Source organism: Amphiura filiformis, chromosome 1 (assembly GCF_039555335.1).
Source record: "Amphiura filiformis chromosome 1, Afil_fr2py, whole genome shotgun sequence".
Taxonomy (NCBI): Eukaryota; Metazoa; Echinodermata; class Ophiuroidea; order Amphilepidida; family Amphiuridae; genus Amphiura; species Amphiura filiformis.
Window position 1 is genome coordinate 96,345,552 of NC_092628.1, and position 18,357 is coordinate 96,363,908.

Below are 18,357 nucleotides of genomic sequence, written 5' to 3' on the forward strand. Positions count from 1 at the left end.
TTGGGGACTTTAAAAAATGAAGAAAAAATTGGTCTTTGGTTTCAAAATGCACAAAAAGGCAAAAATCCAAAATGGCGGATATGCGAACAAATGATCAGGGCCAACACCTGTGTGTGAGGCTGTAGAAAACAAAGATCCGATATTTTTGCACTCTAAATCGTGCCGTATCTATTTTTGGACACCCTGTACATGAACCAAATCAAAAACTACACAACAGACCCACTTTCCTTTTGTTGCTATTGAACTTGAACTTGACCAGTGAGGTCAACTACAACTATAAATGGTGGACGTGATTTGGTGCATGAAAACTAGCTGACCTGGCATGCATGCATCATCATAGATAGTGAAAACTATGCGTGCATGCATGCATCAGTATATCCTGTCATGGTTAGTCAGTACTGTAGTTTTCCAGGTTAAGAAAACATAAGGAAAGGATATCGAATGAGTATGAGCTAAAATCATCAAAATGGGCGACGACATGGATTGTAGAGACGGCATTTATCTACTAGTCAACAACACTGCAGCGACTATTAAAGGTAGTACTAGTAGATACCCAGCAACTAAAATGTGTTTATAAAATGTTTAGGCCCTGTTCAAAATGTTTTAATAAAAAATTTAAATGTCAGGTTATATGAATACGTTTTTAAAACATTACGCTAAGGCTATCAAATTGTACAATATTTTGGGCAAACATGTTTGCAAAATATTCTGTCAACAGTTAAATAACATATTCTGTTAGAATGTATTGCATGCATTACGTTTTCAAAAATGTTTTATGAATGTTATCAAAATGTTGCATATCCTTTACACATGCGCGTATTTTTTTGGGTGGGGGGGGCTTCGGGGCGCGATCCCCCTGGGGTAAAAGCAGGGGGCTTCAAAAAGAAGGGTGGGAGATGAAGGGGCAGCAAGACGAATAATATGAAAGAAAAAATGGCGGGGCAGAAGGGGCGGCAAGAATAATTAGGCTATTAATGAAAAAATGGCGGAAAATGTGGACATGGCAGTCTTAATACATTCTGATGTGTAATCGATCAGCAATGATTTAAATGAAGCACCTAAAGTCAGTGGGTGATAACGAACTGTACATCGACGGGTGTGCCTTTTGTGCTTACGGCTACTCAATCACACCCTTGGGTTGTATGGGGAACAAAGGTACTTTTCGTTCCAGTAGGCACTTTCACGCGACTTTCGTTTGATCACTTATTGACAGTAGCCTGCTAGGTAAAGCGTTAATACGCTGTCAGGTCTGCTTACCGATTTGATTTAATGGCGGAAGCCCTTTGTCCCGAACAAAAGGTAATTTTCGATGAATAGCTTGGCGGAAAATCAATTCGGCATCAAAAGAACAAAGCATTACGTAATTTATTTACCCTCCAAGTCCTTTCTATCTAAGCTTATCTAACATCCTTGAGAAGAACCCTGTAGTACACCCGGCGCGGTATTTTGAAAGGCTACATTTTCGACCATGCTTTGCCAACAGAAACTAACAGATAGATAACGCTCTGAGATACAGGATTCCATCCACTTCAGCTTCAGAGCTCTTCAGGGCAAATTGTATTAAACATTTTCACTCTGCCAAAATCCCCGCCAAAATCTCGACAAGCGGCTTTATCATATAGTAAATCCTGCACCAAATTATTGGGAAAGTACCGAAAGTACCTGTTGGTTGGAAATGTTCAAAACGGAACGTTACATCACAATTGTATTGTTATTCAAGGTTGTTTAATACGCGTGTCTGTCATCGACTTGACAACAGGCACACCCCGGTACAAAGCAATTGTATTCCGTCAGTTTCTGTTTGGCAAATCATCAATACACATGTATTTTGGTCAAAATGGCAACAATCTTTTTTTTTTTACCCCTACCCACCTGTAGTAGCTTTTCACAACACATAAGTGTATTTTGTCTATAAGGTGCGAACTTTGGTCAAAATGGCAACAATCTTTTTTTTACCCCTACCTACCTGTAGTAGCTTTTCACAACACTTAAGTGTATTTTGTCTATAAGGTGCGAACTCGGCCAGGCCCAGAATTACGGCGTGCGGAATTTGGTAACCACAATTCGCCTGTTTTGTCACAATTTCTTTGGAAATAGTCGAAATACATCGATTTGGAGCGTCAATTATGTCAGGATGGTTAAAATGAGAAAAATATGATTTTTATATCATACCATGAACTCGTTAACAATGAGAAAAATAGGAGGAGGATGCTGTCGATCGAGTTAAAAAAACTTTAAAAGTACTTATATTATTTTCCAATATGTATTTCATTTCAGCTCTAGATGCATTTGGTAAAGTGCCTGCTGGTGTTTTGGCTGGAAATTTCGACTGGCTGGGAGACTATGACGAATGTGCATCTCTTACACATATGCACTACTGCTCCATCAACATCGGGATCAATGCGTCTAGCCTTGGTCTACCGATACCGGTACGGTAAAATTAAAGGAAGATATGTAGAACGATGGCCCGTAGGGGTGGTGCAATTTGTTTTCGGATGGGGAATGTCCCGGGGGAATGTACATATCTAGATTAATAAAATGGATCGAGTCAGCTATAGAGTGTCTTTGGATATTACGCAAGTAGTACGAAAGTGTTCTTGAACGTTGGCTTATCGGGTTTTTTCTACTGGCTACGGCTTGCAGTACCTTTATTTAAGACACCTTAAAGCAAGAATGTGCCAAAGAATGCATTCTTACTTCGTCCACAGAGTCAAAGTGCTACACTATCGTAAGTGCAGTTTGGACAATTTTACAGGAGGAGCATATTATTTTGTGTTTTGCGTAGCCTACATGTAGCCGTTTGTTTCCAAGTAGACATAAAATGACATGGGAATGTAAAGCAATTCAATTGTAATTATAGAATATATAAATGGTGTTAAAAATAATAAATAGGTGAATTATTTACTGATTTAGATGTCGTAACTGCCACATACGATAGTGTTGCACTCAAATAGAAATTAGTGTAGAGTGCAACACTATCGTATTTGCACTCAAATAGAAATGAGTGCAGAGTACAACACTATTGTATGTGCCACATACGATAGTGTAGCATTGACGAATTTGACGGCTAAATTAGGATATGCGTAATATAGGCTCAAATTTCCAATATCTGTCATTTTATGTTACTTAAACAACTGTTAATTTATTTCGGTACATAATATTTACAATAGCAAGACATATTTTGCCTTAATGTTATCTCCCAGGGGTTATCTCTCAAGATTTATTACTGAATCTAAGAATAAAAACACCGGATTTGTCGTCTCTATTACCAGTCATGGGAGCTATGAACTTAGGAAGCTTGGTGACAATGCCTACATCCGTCAGCGTCACAGTTAGTGATATGTTAGAGACTGTTTTGTACTTACGATGGTGTATCATTCCGTGATTTTGATGTGTAGGTTCAAGAAAGTAGCGTATGTGGCACATAGCACTAATAGCAGATGGAAAACTGCGTGCAAAACTATCGTAAGTGGCACATACGATATTGTTGCAGGCATTAATAAAATTGCATTGCACTTACGATGTTTTATTTTATTAATTAAAAAATAATTAAGCAATTTTGAAACTTAAAACCTGGTTTAAAATGTGTGTTTTTATATAGCCTTCCATTATTCGTCAACATCTCAAATCGGCCAAAAATGTCACGTACGATAGTGTAGCACTCTGCCGACGACTTTATTTTCCACGAAATGTTAGTTTCACTAATCACGTTATGTTTATTTTTAATGAACAGTTGCAGCTCAGATATGGCGTGTGCGTTCCCGACGTGTGTTCAGAGAATGATATCATACAAGAAGTAGACAACCTTACCATGTGTGAGTAGGTCTGTGCTAGACTACAGATTAGTCTATAAGTATTGCCAAATGTGCAATTCGTGAACACGCATATCTCAAAATGTTACCTCAAGTTGTAAAGAGTATTTGTACCCAACGCATTTAAAGGTAATTTTGCGAATGTTGAAACATAATGGGTTGGAAATACTGGGCCCCGACAGATGATGAGATCCTACTGATATCTGTTTACCAGCTCCCATTTCTTGAGCAATAAACCGACCAAAACGCTGATTTGAATGTTATCGTAAAGCTTGGTATGACATTAGGTGTAAGGACACCATAGGCAATCTGTTTTATCCAATGTCAAAGTTTTAAGTTAAAACTTTGATGAAATTCACACCAAAATATTCCTTTGATAATAAGAATCTACAATATGTACAGCTTGACCTACGAGTACCAGCTCAATATCCTACCATTGTACGGCGAATCAAAAAGGTCAAATTATGGATTCAACAGAGGTCACAATCGAAACAGTTATCCGACTTTGAAGAAAATTATTATGATCTTGGTTACCATATCGATTCAACCAAAAATCGTTTGTACTACCTTGGATGTTCCGTTACGTATACAAAATGAGTCAAATTCAATACCCAGTGGGTACAGATGACGTTGACGTTATTCCCGTTGGGTATCAATAATTGATTCCTAATAATGATGTGACCTATTGTCATGATTATTGTTAAATGTGTTAAGTATAGGTGACGAAATGTTCTAGATATTTCAAACCATTCCTTTTTGAATTGCTATGGCGAAAAATTTGAAATTATTGTCACCCATTATGTGGAGCATTAAAATGTTGACCTATGACATTTTTGCCAAAGACGCCAAATGAAGGCCGCGTTGTATTTCCAGTGTTTTCATTTGCCTTTATAAGTTGTATTTAAAGTTTTGATTATCTTATATGTATATATAAGACTTTCTATGTTAAGTAATTTGATCAGGTAGTTTTATAGGCGGATATTAAGAAATATTCTTGGAATGTAATTTTTGTAAAACTGCAGGCCGATATGTCGTAGATAGGTCAACTCCTTTCTAAATCTTTTGCGTGCACATAAACATTTTGGTCTAACCGTAGGTTCAAATAAAATTTGGAGCAATAACGTAAAATGTGTAGATTTCCCAGTTGATTCATCATTTGGCACCCATTTAGGACGTAAACGTATAAACACCTCACTTATACGGTCAGAGGTAATTTACGGGATTACCAAGTTGACAACTTAGTAAACATTTTGATGTAAGATTGGTTTGCTAAACGATAGTATTTTTCTTCATGCAGTAATACCGCCCGAGTACCGCTTACTTGACTTAGCGACGCCCATGTTTGCCGATTCACCGGTTAATTGTCAGGATTTTCCACAACGACCGTATGATGCTGGATTTATATGTTTCACGTAAGTATTGATAGTAGACTCACTCTCCAAGCCTACCCCCAATGGTCCGTCCAGAAGTACCCTCAACCGCCCGTCCGCCCGCCCGCCCGAACGCCCGCCCGCCCAATATGGCACACAAGGCATATAAGAAGAGTAAGATGATTCGACTCGGTACAACGTTTTCATGGTTTTGAATAAATGCTCTAAGAACATTTTAGTGTTTGCTGGGTAGCGCTAACGTGAGTCTACCGATTGGTGTCGAATACCTGTATCTCAGCATGCTTTCGTACTCGCAACCATCTTATCATAATTATGGTTTCATCATTCCATTATTATTTGCAGTGTTTTCTGCCTGATTTTAGCCATCATGATGTTGTCAGGTGCAGCTCTTGACGTCTTCCAGAAATACAAGAAAAGAAAGATGATCAAAGACAGTAAATTACGGTCGTCATCCCACCAATCGTATGGCAGTACAGGAGAAACCAACAAACTAGCTACTAAGACTTCAATTGAAGAATCAAAGCCTTTACTTGATTGTGAAGTCAAAAATATAGAAAGCAGTTCTGCAGATATTGCTGGTTTAAAACCAAGTAGGTTTTACAGTAATTTGCTAGGTATAATCATCTGAATAATATGAATAATGAGCATTTATTGGATTCGTTCAGTTTTAGTGGCTTCAAAAATGAATTATGATAATGTACATGACAGATATGTGTGGATAGAATACGGAGGAAATTTACGTTTGAGCTAGATCAATGTAGGTATCTTTAAAAGACATCAACAACATATCAAAAAATAGGGTCATATAATTCTGAAACATATTGGCACATATTCAAATTAGTATTTTCCCTACTTCTCTTTTCCTCCTTTTTTGATTATGTTGTTCAGGAGGGTGCCTAGACACATCAGCAAGCAAGGACATTGGTGTTCCAATATTGTCCAGGTGTACTATTGAAATAGGGTTGTTTCATTCTGAAACATCATCATCATCAGTCGGCTGTGGAGCAGGCGACTACAAGCTTTCTCCAACTATTGCGATCTTGGGCAAGCGAAACAATTTTGTTTGGCTGCAGCATCCCTTCAGTATCTCCCAGGAGGTGCTGGACATACTGTAAGTACAGTGTGCGCGGCCGTCCCGGTTTCCTCATCCCGTGTGGTGGAATATAAAGGGCATGTTCTTTCACAGGCTCGTCGTCTTCAAGACGCAGTATTTGGAATCCGATCCACACGCTTGATGTTTAACATGACTCTGTAGCAAGATGTTGCAAAGGCATTGATCTTGTTTTCCATGTCCTTGGTGATTACCCATGACTCGCACCCGTACAGAAAGACAGTAACACAAGTTGTCTCAAACAGCTTGATTTTTGTTTCGACTGGCAGGGATGGGCTTCTCCAAAGGCGTTCCAGTTTCCAGAAAGCTGCCCAAGCTAGTGCTTTTCTTCTTTTTAGGTCTCCAGCACTAGAGCCCATCTTGGAACCCAAGTACTTGAAGTCTGTGACATGGTTGGTGGTACTACCATAGACTTCAAGTGCTGGTTGGGCGTTACAGTTTGCAGTCATATATCCTGTCTTAGGTGCGCTGATGACAAGGCCTAGATCTGCTGCTGCAGTCGCAGTCCTAGTAAGCTGCGACTGGGCCCGGGCTATGGAAGATTCCAACATGGCAATTATCATCAGCAAAATCCAGGTCATTCAGCATCCTAGCAGGATACCTGATTGACCGACGTGGGTAGGTAACAATTCCAGCGGCAATTCCAGAAATTGATTTCTTCTGAAGGTAGTCTACCAGGATAATGAACAGGAATGTTGCCAACACATCACCCTAAAGCACTCCAGTTGTTACTTGGAATGGCTCTGAGATACTTCCATCTACCATAACGGCACTATTGGAGTCCTTGTAGAGCACCTGGATGGAATTTACCACAACCTTTGGTATTCCATAATGCCGCAGCACTGAAAACATGGCGGACCTGTTGATGGAGTCGAAGGCTTTTTTGAAGTCCACAAAAGTGACTGTCAAAGGAAGCTCGTAATCCTTGAAGCCTTCCATGATCCTCATCAAATGTGTATTTGCTGAGCACAGCTGCGACCTGATCTAAAGCCAGCCTGGTTGCTTCTCAGCGAAGGATCAATGAGAGGTCGGATCCTGTTCAAAAGGATCTTGTTGTACACTTTTGCGGCAATGGACATAAGCGAAATACCACGGTAGTTTGTCATGAGAGAGAGGTCGCCTTTATTTGGTAGAGGAATGATTACATTTGTGATCCATTGACGTGGCGGTGTCAGCGTTGAAAATACTTCTATACAAAATTCGAGAATCATATCAATCATGCTATCCCCTCCTCCCTGAAGTGCTTCACCAGTTATAGCACAGTCCAATGCTGATGCCTTGTTGGTCTTCACGGCTGCTATTGCTTCAACTACTTCACGAGTTGGGGCTCAGTGATGATAGGAAGATCTTCAACAGCTGGTGCAGGAAGTTCTGAAGCTGCTGTGCCACTGTCGTCGTTAAGGAGTGAGCTAAAATATTCCTTCCATTTCTCAAGCAGTTCAAGGTCACTGGTTGGGGCTATTCCAGCCCTCTTTTTGACTTTCACCCTTTTCCTTGAGTTCTTCCCAGAAAGCGAGTGTATGATTTTCCAGGTGGTGGTGTAATTTCCCATCTCGTCGGCCGGCCAAGTCTTCCATCTGCTTATTGAGCTCCGGGGTGGATTTTCCACCCCCCCCCCCAAATCCCAGCTATGCCACTGAGAAGCTATTGGTCATTGGCGGAACCTCTCGTGTGCTTGTGTACTAGGATGGCTATAGAATTCCAATTAATGATACAGTATTACTAGAAACTCTGTTTAACAGTAGATTTGAATTTATTTCTTTTTAGGTAGGCTTCAAGAAGTTGTTCTGTGTTTTGCTTTCAATCGAAACATATCCAAACTTCTGGATACCAGTATCGGTCAGTCTCAATCCATTGGATGTCTGCATGGTATACGTGTTATCAGCTTAACATGGGTAGCTCTTGGACATACGATTATATTCGGCGTGATGGCTGGAATAGGTTTGTGTGCACGAAGATTGCGAGAGTTTTTTTAGGGGGTCAGCCCGTTAAGCTCCGTTATTCTGAATGGCCGTTCGAAGGGGCATTATTCCGTAAATATTGGTATTGGTACGGGTTAAAAGGCTAGGGTAAGGGTCAATGCGGCTTAGGGCTACGGTTAGGGTTAGGTATAACCCTAAAGTATTAGGGTTATGCTTACAGAGTGGGGAAAATCCGGAATAACACTCCTCTTGCCCCATTCGAAATAACAACCCTTCGGAATAACAGGAAGTTAATGGAACCGTTTTTAGGGTAGTTGCGTGATTATAACTTAAGTACGATATTGGTTTTGCTATTTTTCTTTGACTAACAACTCCTAATTGCAAGTGTGTCTAACGTGATTATACTTTGTGTGTGAAATTAATTTACATTATCAAATTATATTTTACTAGCTGTCTTAAATGTTGGCATATGTTTAAATTCAGCCCAGAATTTCCCCAAAATAATATTGAAGTCACAAGTTTGATATCTATTTTTTCCTCTAGGAAACCCGTCGGAGCCATTTGAGAAGTTACTTCCCAGTTTCTTCTTTCAAGCTGTTAGCAATGCATACTCAGCAGTGGACACTTTCTTCTTCATGAGGTATGTTTTGTTGATGATGACGATGATGTATCATTATTGTCGTCGTTGTTGTCGTTATCATTTTATCGTAGTCGTCAACATCATTGGTCATCATCATCGTCGTTACTGTGTAGCCCTACTGATCATCATCGTCACTGATCATTATCATCATCTGTATTATATTATTAATATTATTATTATTATTATTATTATTATTATTATTATTATTATTATTATTATTATTATTATTTTAGTGGATTCCTGCTTTGCTATTTGACATTTACTCGGATGGCGAAATCCGACGGGAAAATTTCGTGGCCTATGTTTTACTTTCACCGGATATGGAGGTTTGTTGTATATTTTTAAACTGTCTTTCTTTCTCTGAACTCTCTTGTCGTAATGCACTATATTTTGCTGGACTGTAAGCTAATGTAGTCCAGCCTATAACATTATAATGTTGCGTACATTACTAACAATTTGCTCTTGCACTCAGCGTGTTTATAGTCAGAGCAGATGTGCGGTACATAAATTGTTCGGAAACTTGCCCACTATAAACACTAGCCGTACGTATAAACGGGTATTATGCTATCCGTCTCAATCGAAGGATATTGGCGCGAGAAATTTGCACGAAGATTAATTTTTGTACTATATTACCGGAAGTAGCAACCTCTTCATGATGCGTTGGATGCGCGCAGTGCAGGACATTCAAAACTCTTCTAAACCTCATCTCATATCGAAAGGTTTGGCTACAAAAGATACTCTTATAAATGCATCTATGCACAGTTTCCACCTCGACACACCTGAGTACACAAATTTGTCCAAGGTCAGAGAGTCTAGTAATCCATTGTCACTACACGGTTGAGTGCATAGCATCATAAGAGCTGTGTGAGCTTCTAGCCGTGGCTTCTAGCTGGTGAATAGTGTAAAAAACGGTATCTGTGATCGGTTTTGTTAAAACCCCGATATTTTCCTTCATCCAATCAGAAAAGTTTTTATATCGAACGAAAGCTAACACTTCCCGCTAAAAACATGTCTTCTTGTCAAAAAGGATACAATCTTTTCTTTTGTGATCCCTATTACCACCTAGAGTCTGTCCCCTTAAGCTATCATGGCTGCCATTTCAATTGTTATACCATTCCGGTTACTTTAGGTTAAAGGTGTAACCAGATTTCACCCTCAAGTGACCCTCTAATAAGCACCCCTAATCAAATTTTGTTTTTCAATCCGAAACATGTGATTACTGCTGACATGCCCCATTGTCCAGCTATGGTACTTGGTATGCGAATCGTCCCGTTCGACCTATATTTTTCTGAGCTCACACATTGTTTTGTTAGTTTCTTTGCTTTGTTTCCAGAATAACTCCATTGTACGCATTTGTTATCCTCTTCATGATCTACCATCATCCATACTTCGGAGATGGACCTAAGTGGTATCAAGCTATCCACTTCGATTCACTTTGCGAACAGTATTGGTGGCGAAATCTTCTTTACATCAACACCTACTTCCCACAGGCAGATATGGTGTATGTTTTATGATTTGATTTCTTTAAGCCATACATTGACATTTTATAACCATACCAGTACCATACTGAATTTTCAATCCTTATGAGTGTATGGTTTTGACACACCATGAAATTCTTTAGAGTAATTGCAAAGATTTGTGCCAAGTCTACACGTTTTACAATAAGCAATGAACTTTTTAGACTGCGACAAGTCTGTTTTAGGCTGATTACATGTCTGTTCTTTTAAAAATATTTTTGGATGATTTTTTTTGTTTTTTTTTAAAAAATGGACTTATCGAGTCCATGTTGAAAAAAATATTGTGTTAAACCTTTTTAAGCCTAATAAAAATGCTTATGTTGACTCCTTTTATATCCTTTTAGTGCATGCAGTGGTCATGGTATTTGTCATGTGACATGCAATTTTTCATCATATCTCCATTGATTCTACTACCTTTATTCAGGTATTCGCCGTCGCAGTGACGTCATAATCGGATTATCTCCCATAGCAATAGATGAATAAAATTTTCGAATATACCGCCCTGCACTACAAGCAGGTTGTACTCATCACCTGTGTATGTCTGCAAGCATAGATTGAATACAATACCGCTCTTTTCAAAGATACTTATCTTACAGGTGCGAGTGATCAGCATTTCTTTGACATCTATGATTCACTGCATAGGTACCGCGTGAACGTTGTAGTGCAGGGCTGTATTCAAAAATTGTATTCATTTGCTATGGTAGTTAATCCGATTATAACGTCACTTCGACGGCGAATTGATAAAAAGTTTTAACTTTTCAAATTTATCTTTTCAAATAAATCATGAAAATAAATGATATGCATATAGGCATATGCTGATGATGATGACAATGATGATGATAGCAGTAATATTCCACCGCCGAGAGCTGCTTTAAATGTTCAACATTATGTAATTGGTGGACATGGTAGTTGGTTTGTCGGTTAGAATCGTCGTCTTCTACTGACCTGCAGCAATGTCATGTAAATGCCGTATACCTGTATCAAGGTATTCTTTATATCATGTAATGAGTGAAAAGATAATAATAGTTATAATAAATCTATCGATCGTGATGCTACAGAAGATGATTCAAGTTTTGACTTTACACACAGGTCTCGAAACGCTGGTATACTCGTTGCTTCTGTCATGCTCTTAGCTAGCTTGGTGGTAACAGGTTCTTTGATTGGCAAGAATCACCTGACAACAAATGGATATGGTTCAATCTTAGGAGCTGATATTGGCTTGTAAGTGGTACTAGTGATCGACACAAAAAGTACTACCAAAAGTTTTGTATTACAGTTAATCAGTCAAAAGTTTTCCCTTTATTCCTCATAAAACAGGAAACTTTGAGGACGTAATAATAATGTGCCTTTTGTAATTTTATGGAAAAGGACACTCTGAGGGGTTGTCAGACTGAGAAATCGTAAAATATGAAAAGTATCCGTGTCGAATACAGATTTGATCAAAATGATACTATACAGCAACACATCAAATTTTAACAAGCAGGGTTTCATATGAAAAGTAATTTAAAAATAATATCCTCAGGTAAAATAACAAAACAAATAAATGGAGTAACATATTATTATTAGTAGTAGTATTATTTAACATGAATAAACCATGTTGATTTGATCGTTTTTCTGCTAAATGTGCCTAAATTATCACATCCCAAATTGTCTCTCTAATTCACAGATCCATTAACGGTTATTCAAAGAATTACTTGGAATTGGTATACATCCAACCATACACACGAATTCCTGCTTTCTTAATAGGAATGATCATGGGTTACATTATGTTCAGGCAAATAAGTGAACATCAACGTATACGCCTTTCTTCCGTAAGTGAAATATCGACTTATTCAAGGCAAATACCCCGATTCTTTAAAGTCTGTCCTCAGATGCGACACTTTTCTTTGTTATTATGTATACGAGTGCCTGTGATAACCGTGTTCTGATGTTAGACAGATTTTTACCGTACCACACTAGCCTAGGGGTTCCCAATATGTTTAAAGCATGCAACATTTAAAGCCACAACTAACATTTCCATAGGAAATGTATGATTTCTTTTCCACACAATATTAGTTTTCACTGTCAGATATGTCCCTGTTTCCGAACTGAGGCAAAAAAAAAGAAAGAAAAAAAAAAGAAAGAAAAGCAAATCGCTATTTTTATACCAGCGGATAATGTCGGTTAAATGCGTATCACTCGGTCGAACGTGAATGTCGTCGGTTCTTTTGATGTGTTACGACCTTCCCGCACGCCATGTACGTAAAGTGTGATTGAGATCAAATTTTGAAGCTAGCACATGTCCGAGCACAGCTACCTTTTTTCCAGAGCAAAAACGTCATGCATATTTGATTCTGTGCATATTCATTGGGGACAACTGAAATGTTTTAAGGACAAGCAAAATCTTAGGTTGTCTTTATGACAACCTTCAAATTGTTCCTTATTTTGGACAGTAACAGTAACATCGCGTACGCGTTCGATTTCGATCGTAATAATCTCAGGAACTCTCTGAACAAGTCTGAACTTTTCATAACTGTTTTATTTTTATTTCTCACCTATATTCAGATAGTTGTGTCTGGCGGATGGGCTTTAGCATTTGCAGTAGGTATAAGCGTCATATATGGAACTTACACCAGCTATGGCGATGTGTCTATGTTCGAAAGTGTATGGAGCAATGCCGTCAATGTCCTGTATGGAACTTTCAGCAGATTGGGATGGTCACTGGTCTTGTCATGGGTCGTATTCGCTTGCTATTACGGCTATGGAGGTATGATACAGGGTGTTTGCTAAACATCTTTTTTTTCACAATCATGTCTTTTTTGTCTTTTACATAGATTTAGCCTCAGTCTAAGAAACAAGCTTGAACATACCCCTCAGATAATTTTACTCCTGAGTTTGGGTCAAAGTTCCATAATGTGTCTTGAGTTGATCATGATCATAGATTTCTTGACCAGCTATCGAAAAATTGATTTAGTCTCTGATAATGTAACCATTTTCCCAGTTCACGAATCGCCCCTGAATAAGCCTCAAATATCCGTGTGCGGCACACTTTTGTACGGCACAATAAAAAGATTACTGAAAGATAATGAGCATCTTATGATGATAAGACAAATGAGCAACAAATGGGTATTGGAGTTTGAACATAATTTAACGCTTTAACTTTTAATGGAAACATTCAAAAGTATTTCTGTATTATTTAATTTATTTCAGGTTGGATCAATGACTTTCTGTGTTGGTCATTCTGGATACCATTGAGTAGGTTGACTTACTCAGCGTATCTCGTACATGGTCTGGTTATACAAACATTATCAAGCATATCCATCTTCATATCATGTATCTATTTCATTTATTTCAGGTTGGATCAATGACTTTCTGTGTTGGTCATTCTGGATACCATTGAGTAGGTTGACTTACTCAGCGTATCTCATACATGGTGTGGTTATACAAACATATTATCAAGCATATCCATCTTCATATCATGTATCTATTTCATTTATTTCAGGTTGGATCAATGACTTTCTGTGTTGGTCATTCTGGATACCATTGAGTAGGTTGACTTACTCAGCGTATCTCGTACATGGTCTGGTTATACAAACATATTATCAAGCATATCCATCTTCATATCATGTATCTATTTCATTTATTTCAGGTTGGATCAATGACTTTCTGTGTTGGTCATTCTGGATACCATTGAGTAGGTTGACTTACTCAGCGTATCTCGTACATGGTCTGGTTATACAAACCTATTACCAAGCATATCCAGCAACAGGTTATATGACAGTCATGTCATCCGTAAGTAACACAATTCCTCTCAATTACAGGCACATCTCACCAATAGCCTTTCTTCTGTTTTCATAGAAACAAATACACATACACCCACTCACCCCCCCCTCCACAGAACGATAACTGCTTCATACACACCTGACATCGAATAATGCAACCCAGTCAATGACGTAATGTCATAGGGGCACGTGCCCCCAATCGGAGACAAATTCCATATAATAAATACCGAAAAAGACCGGTGCCCCTCATCAATCAGACCCAGTTCCGGTGCCATCCGCCCTAAGCAGCTCCCTCCACACACCCACCAAGCACACCCCCGTCACAAACGCAAACAGTCACACACTCCACACTGTCTGCATTTGAATGGTAGTTTCTCATGTATGTGTCCCCGCTTGGGGCGGTTACAAGTGCCCACACAATACCCACACAAACACATTGAAAACATTATGATCTCTCAGTACTTGAAGCGAAAACACATCGCCGACGTATCGCACACTCAATGCCCAATGAACACTAGCCCTACTATAGGGCCTTTTAAACACACTATATCCGAGAACCGCTAAAACCCACTAACCGTTGGGGAATACAATGTAGCAGTCACAGGGTTTAACAGTTCTCTGAATATAGCCAGGTTCAACATGGTTTTGGATCACCACAGTCAAAAGGCCCTATACTAGTAGGGCTAATGAACACTTTCCATTTCTTTCAAGCAAAATTAGTCTGAAGTAAGCCCACGTCAATTTTGGGATTCTTACATTAACCATTTAAGCGTATTCAAAGCTCCACATTAGTGGAAACCTCATGTCAATACGACCTTTGGTTACAAGGTTGCAACAATTTCAACACCAGTACATCATTGTACATTAAAGAATTTAAAGTTTAAAGTTAGAGTACTTTAATTGAGTTATTTTTAGCACACCTAAAATACAGGTAAAGACATACTTATTAAACTTAGTAACTTTGGCTTAAGATATGGCTACGAAATCTGGCACAACAAAACGCTAAATCCGCGCTTCTTTTGAAATAATTTCACGATTTTTGACATTATTTATTATCGAAGTTGGATGGGGGTCAAAAAACATTTTCCCTTCGGAAGAAGAATGTTTTTCCATCCATTTTTGCAAAAAAAGGTCAATTTTGATTTCCCACTCCTACACACATTGTTTGGCCCATATCTCAAAACTAGGATTGTCGCGTTCCGACTGAGTTTGGCTTGATCGCATATACATGATACAGTTTGACTGAATAAGTGTATTTCCCCCTACATTGAATGATTATCTAGGTACCCAAATCCTCCCCGGACGATTGAAAACGGACATGCATGTTGCATTAAGCCATATATTTTTTATTCCAGTGCTATATCTTTTGTGGCTGTTTGATGATTTCTTATGCCGCTGCAGCTTTATTCTCCATAGCTGTTGAATACCCATGCGCAGGATTGGAAAAACTGATGTTAGGACATGATGTCCAATGTAACAAAGACGAAGACAAGTCTGATGTTAGGACATGATGTCCAATGTAACAAAGACGAAGACAAGTCACAGAAGAGTGGTGTAACAACGATGACATAAATCTGTTTCAAGTTGCATTTTACTTCATCAGTTTCGAGCTATTTCTGTCGACCATCTTGACGATTTCAGTGCAGCAGATTCCCAGAGCGTAGTTTAGACATAGTTAATACATCCTTGCTTGTGTAATTGGTCCTTTTTTTTAAATAACAAAACGCACTTTGGTCCTCGTTTGAACGATATACCCGTATGTTTAAGCAAAATGCACAAGGCCCTCTTGATCACTATATAATTAGCCTGGCATAAATAAGGACAGAATTATAATTCGAAGTAATAATAAAAGTAAATATAAAAGTGAATTCCATCAAAGTCTCATCGTTTCTTGGTTCACCTTTTCAATACTCAATACTAAACCCAGAAAGTATCGAAACGATTATAGATAGTCAGATATATCGGGAACTGAAATATATAGCAAACACTTATTTAATGTATATAAAGCGCAGCTGTCTCCTGTGCATTTTGATACCTCTACGATATCATTTGGTCGAGTTATGGACGCTTGAGTGGCTTCAAGTCGGATTTTGAAAGTTGCACTTAGCTCCTATTCAAGCCAAATGCGTTCGTCGTGTACAACCCCCCCCCCCCACACACACACACACACAATTAAGACAAAGGACACCGATGTGCTCTGTTTACTTAACCATGAACTTTACTTTATTTTACTCCTTCGACTTCCAACTTCGATACTTACTACCATACCCTTTACTTATCTCTGACTTATCTCATGAACTCTTTCTGCGGACATCTCAATACTTGGTGTGCCCACCATCACTGTCTATCACTGCCTGGATTCGTCGTCGCATGCTTTGAACAAGATGTCTTATCTAAAGCCAAGAATTTTCTGCTTTACAAATGCTAAATTCCGCTTTTCTCCGCTTTGTAATTTTAGCACATTTCTGACATAATAAAATTTCACAAGAATCTTGTGACGATCATTGCGATTTGCAAAGTTGGGATGGGTAATTGGGTATCATGGCTGCAATGGGGCGTTGTACGGTAAATCTATGACGGATTTTACTTTATTTTGATGAATTTTGAAGACCCATTTCATTTAGTATTTTATTTATTTCTTTTCAATTGTATTTTTTGCTTATTTTTTATTTTTTTTCTCAGAAATGCGTTTTCCGCTTTATCTCCGAATTCCGCGATTTTCGCGGAATTTCCGCAACGCGGAAAATTCTTGGCTTTAGTCTTATCTTTCCTTGGTCAATGTCTTGCCATTTCCTGAGCAGGATGCGCCGAAGGCCTTCTAAGGTGGTGTCAGACTTGATTGCCTTGTTAGCTTTCCTCTTAAGTGTTCTAGTGGATTAAGGTCAGGGCTCTTTGCAGGCCAGTCGAGAGTATCCACAGAACACATCGGTGATCTTTGTCTTGATTTTGTGTGTTGGGGTGTGTGTGTGTGGGGGGGGGGGGTGTACACGACGAACGCATTTGGCTTGAATAGGAGCTAAGTGCAACTTTCAAAATCCGACTTGAAGCCACTCAAGCGCTCATAACTCGACCAAATGATATCGTAGTGCAACAAAAGTGGTATCAAAATGCGCAGGAGAAAGCTGCGCTTTATATACATTAAATAAGTTTTTGCCATATATTTCAGTTCCCGATATATCTGACCATCTATAATCGTTTCGATACTTTCTGGGTTGAGTTTATAAAAAAGACTATGTTTATGTGAAAGGACACGTCAAACTGTTAGTTTAAAAAACTGTACGCTAACAGTTTTTTAAACTAACACTTAAAAGTGTTTACCTCTTGATGTTCCTTAGCTGCATGTGAACCACTGATTGGCGGCCCATGTTTTTTTCTTTTATAGTGCATATTATGTGCCTATATAAGTTCTTGACCCCGGTTCTTGACCTGTGTCGCTCCTCATTTGCCATTGTTCATTCTAGCATTTTATAAAAAATGCCTCATCAATAATGTTTAAAATTTAAACGAGGTGCTTTACGTAATCGCCTATATTGTTAGTTTTTTTAACCGTTTATAAATTATAACGCTTTGGTGTGTTTAAGTATAAACTTTAGAGTGTGATTATTTGATAAGGGAATGAAGGCAAGGTGCTAGGTTTTAGTAATTTATAGTATTTCCATGAGTACGCCGTCGGTTATCAGAACTGATGAAGTCAGAGACACATCTGACGAAAACTCGACCACTCACCATACTCACACAGGAACGGCTGTACCGGTACTGTGATATAAACCGACTGCGTACTCGTAGAAATAATAACTTCTTATGGATACCTGTCAAAAAGGCCTTATCTGTCAAAAAGACTTATTTGCTAGGTTTTATGTAGGATTTGTAATATGTAGGAATAGAAAATAAATACTAGTAGCCGTAATTTTTCTTATTTCAACATTTTATTCAAAAGGCATATTATGAGCGTTTTATTTAGGTGCCCCATGAATGTGTGCTAAAATCACGTGCCGCCCCTTTCGGCTCACCAAAATGTCTTGCCCCTCCCCATTTACCCTCACCCAGGGCTCATAATTATTGCACAGTCCTATTAAGATTTGGTTTTTTTTTTTTTTTTGGGGGGCAAATTAGTGAAAATCTGTATTTTGATGCTATTTTGAGGGGTGTTGCAATAATGATGTGTACCCCTGGGGTGGTGAATTCTCAAAATGGTCTGCCAAA

General features: G+C 38.6%; 1 protein-coding gene across 1 annotated transcript; it reads left to right on the forward strand.

Annotated features, from left to right (window-relative positions):
• Positions 1 to 406: 406 nt before the first annotated feature.
• On the forward strand, positions 407 to 15,870 carry LOC140158882 (nose resistant to fluoxetine protein 6-like). The gene is made up of 15 exons (XM_072182149.1): positions 407 to 536; positions 2,278 to 2,429; positions 3,734 to 3,815; positions 5,110 to 5,224; positions 5,546 to 5,793; positions 8,082 to 8,255; positions 8,780 to 8,876; positions 9,110 to 9,202; positions 10,210 to 10,375; positions 10,738 to 10,817; positions 11,483 to 11,614; positions 12,060 to 12,204; positions 12,938 to 13,139; positions 14,022 to 14,164; positions 15,510 to 15,870. Exons 1-15 carry the CDS (start codon positions 467 to 469, stop codon positions 15,663 to 15,665), a joined length of 2,055 nt encoding a protein of 684 aa, XP_072038250.1. The 5' UTR covers positions 407 to 466; the 3' UTR covers positions 15,666 to 15,870.
• Positions 15,871 to 18,357: the final 2,487 nt, after the last annotated feature.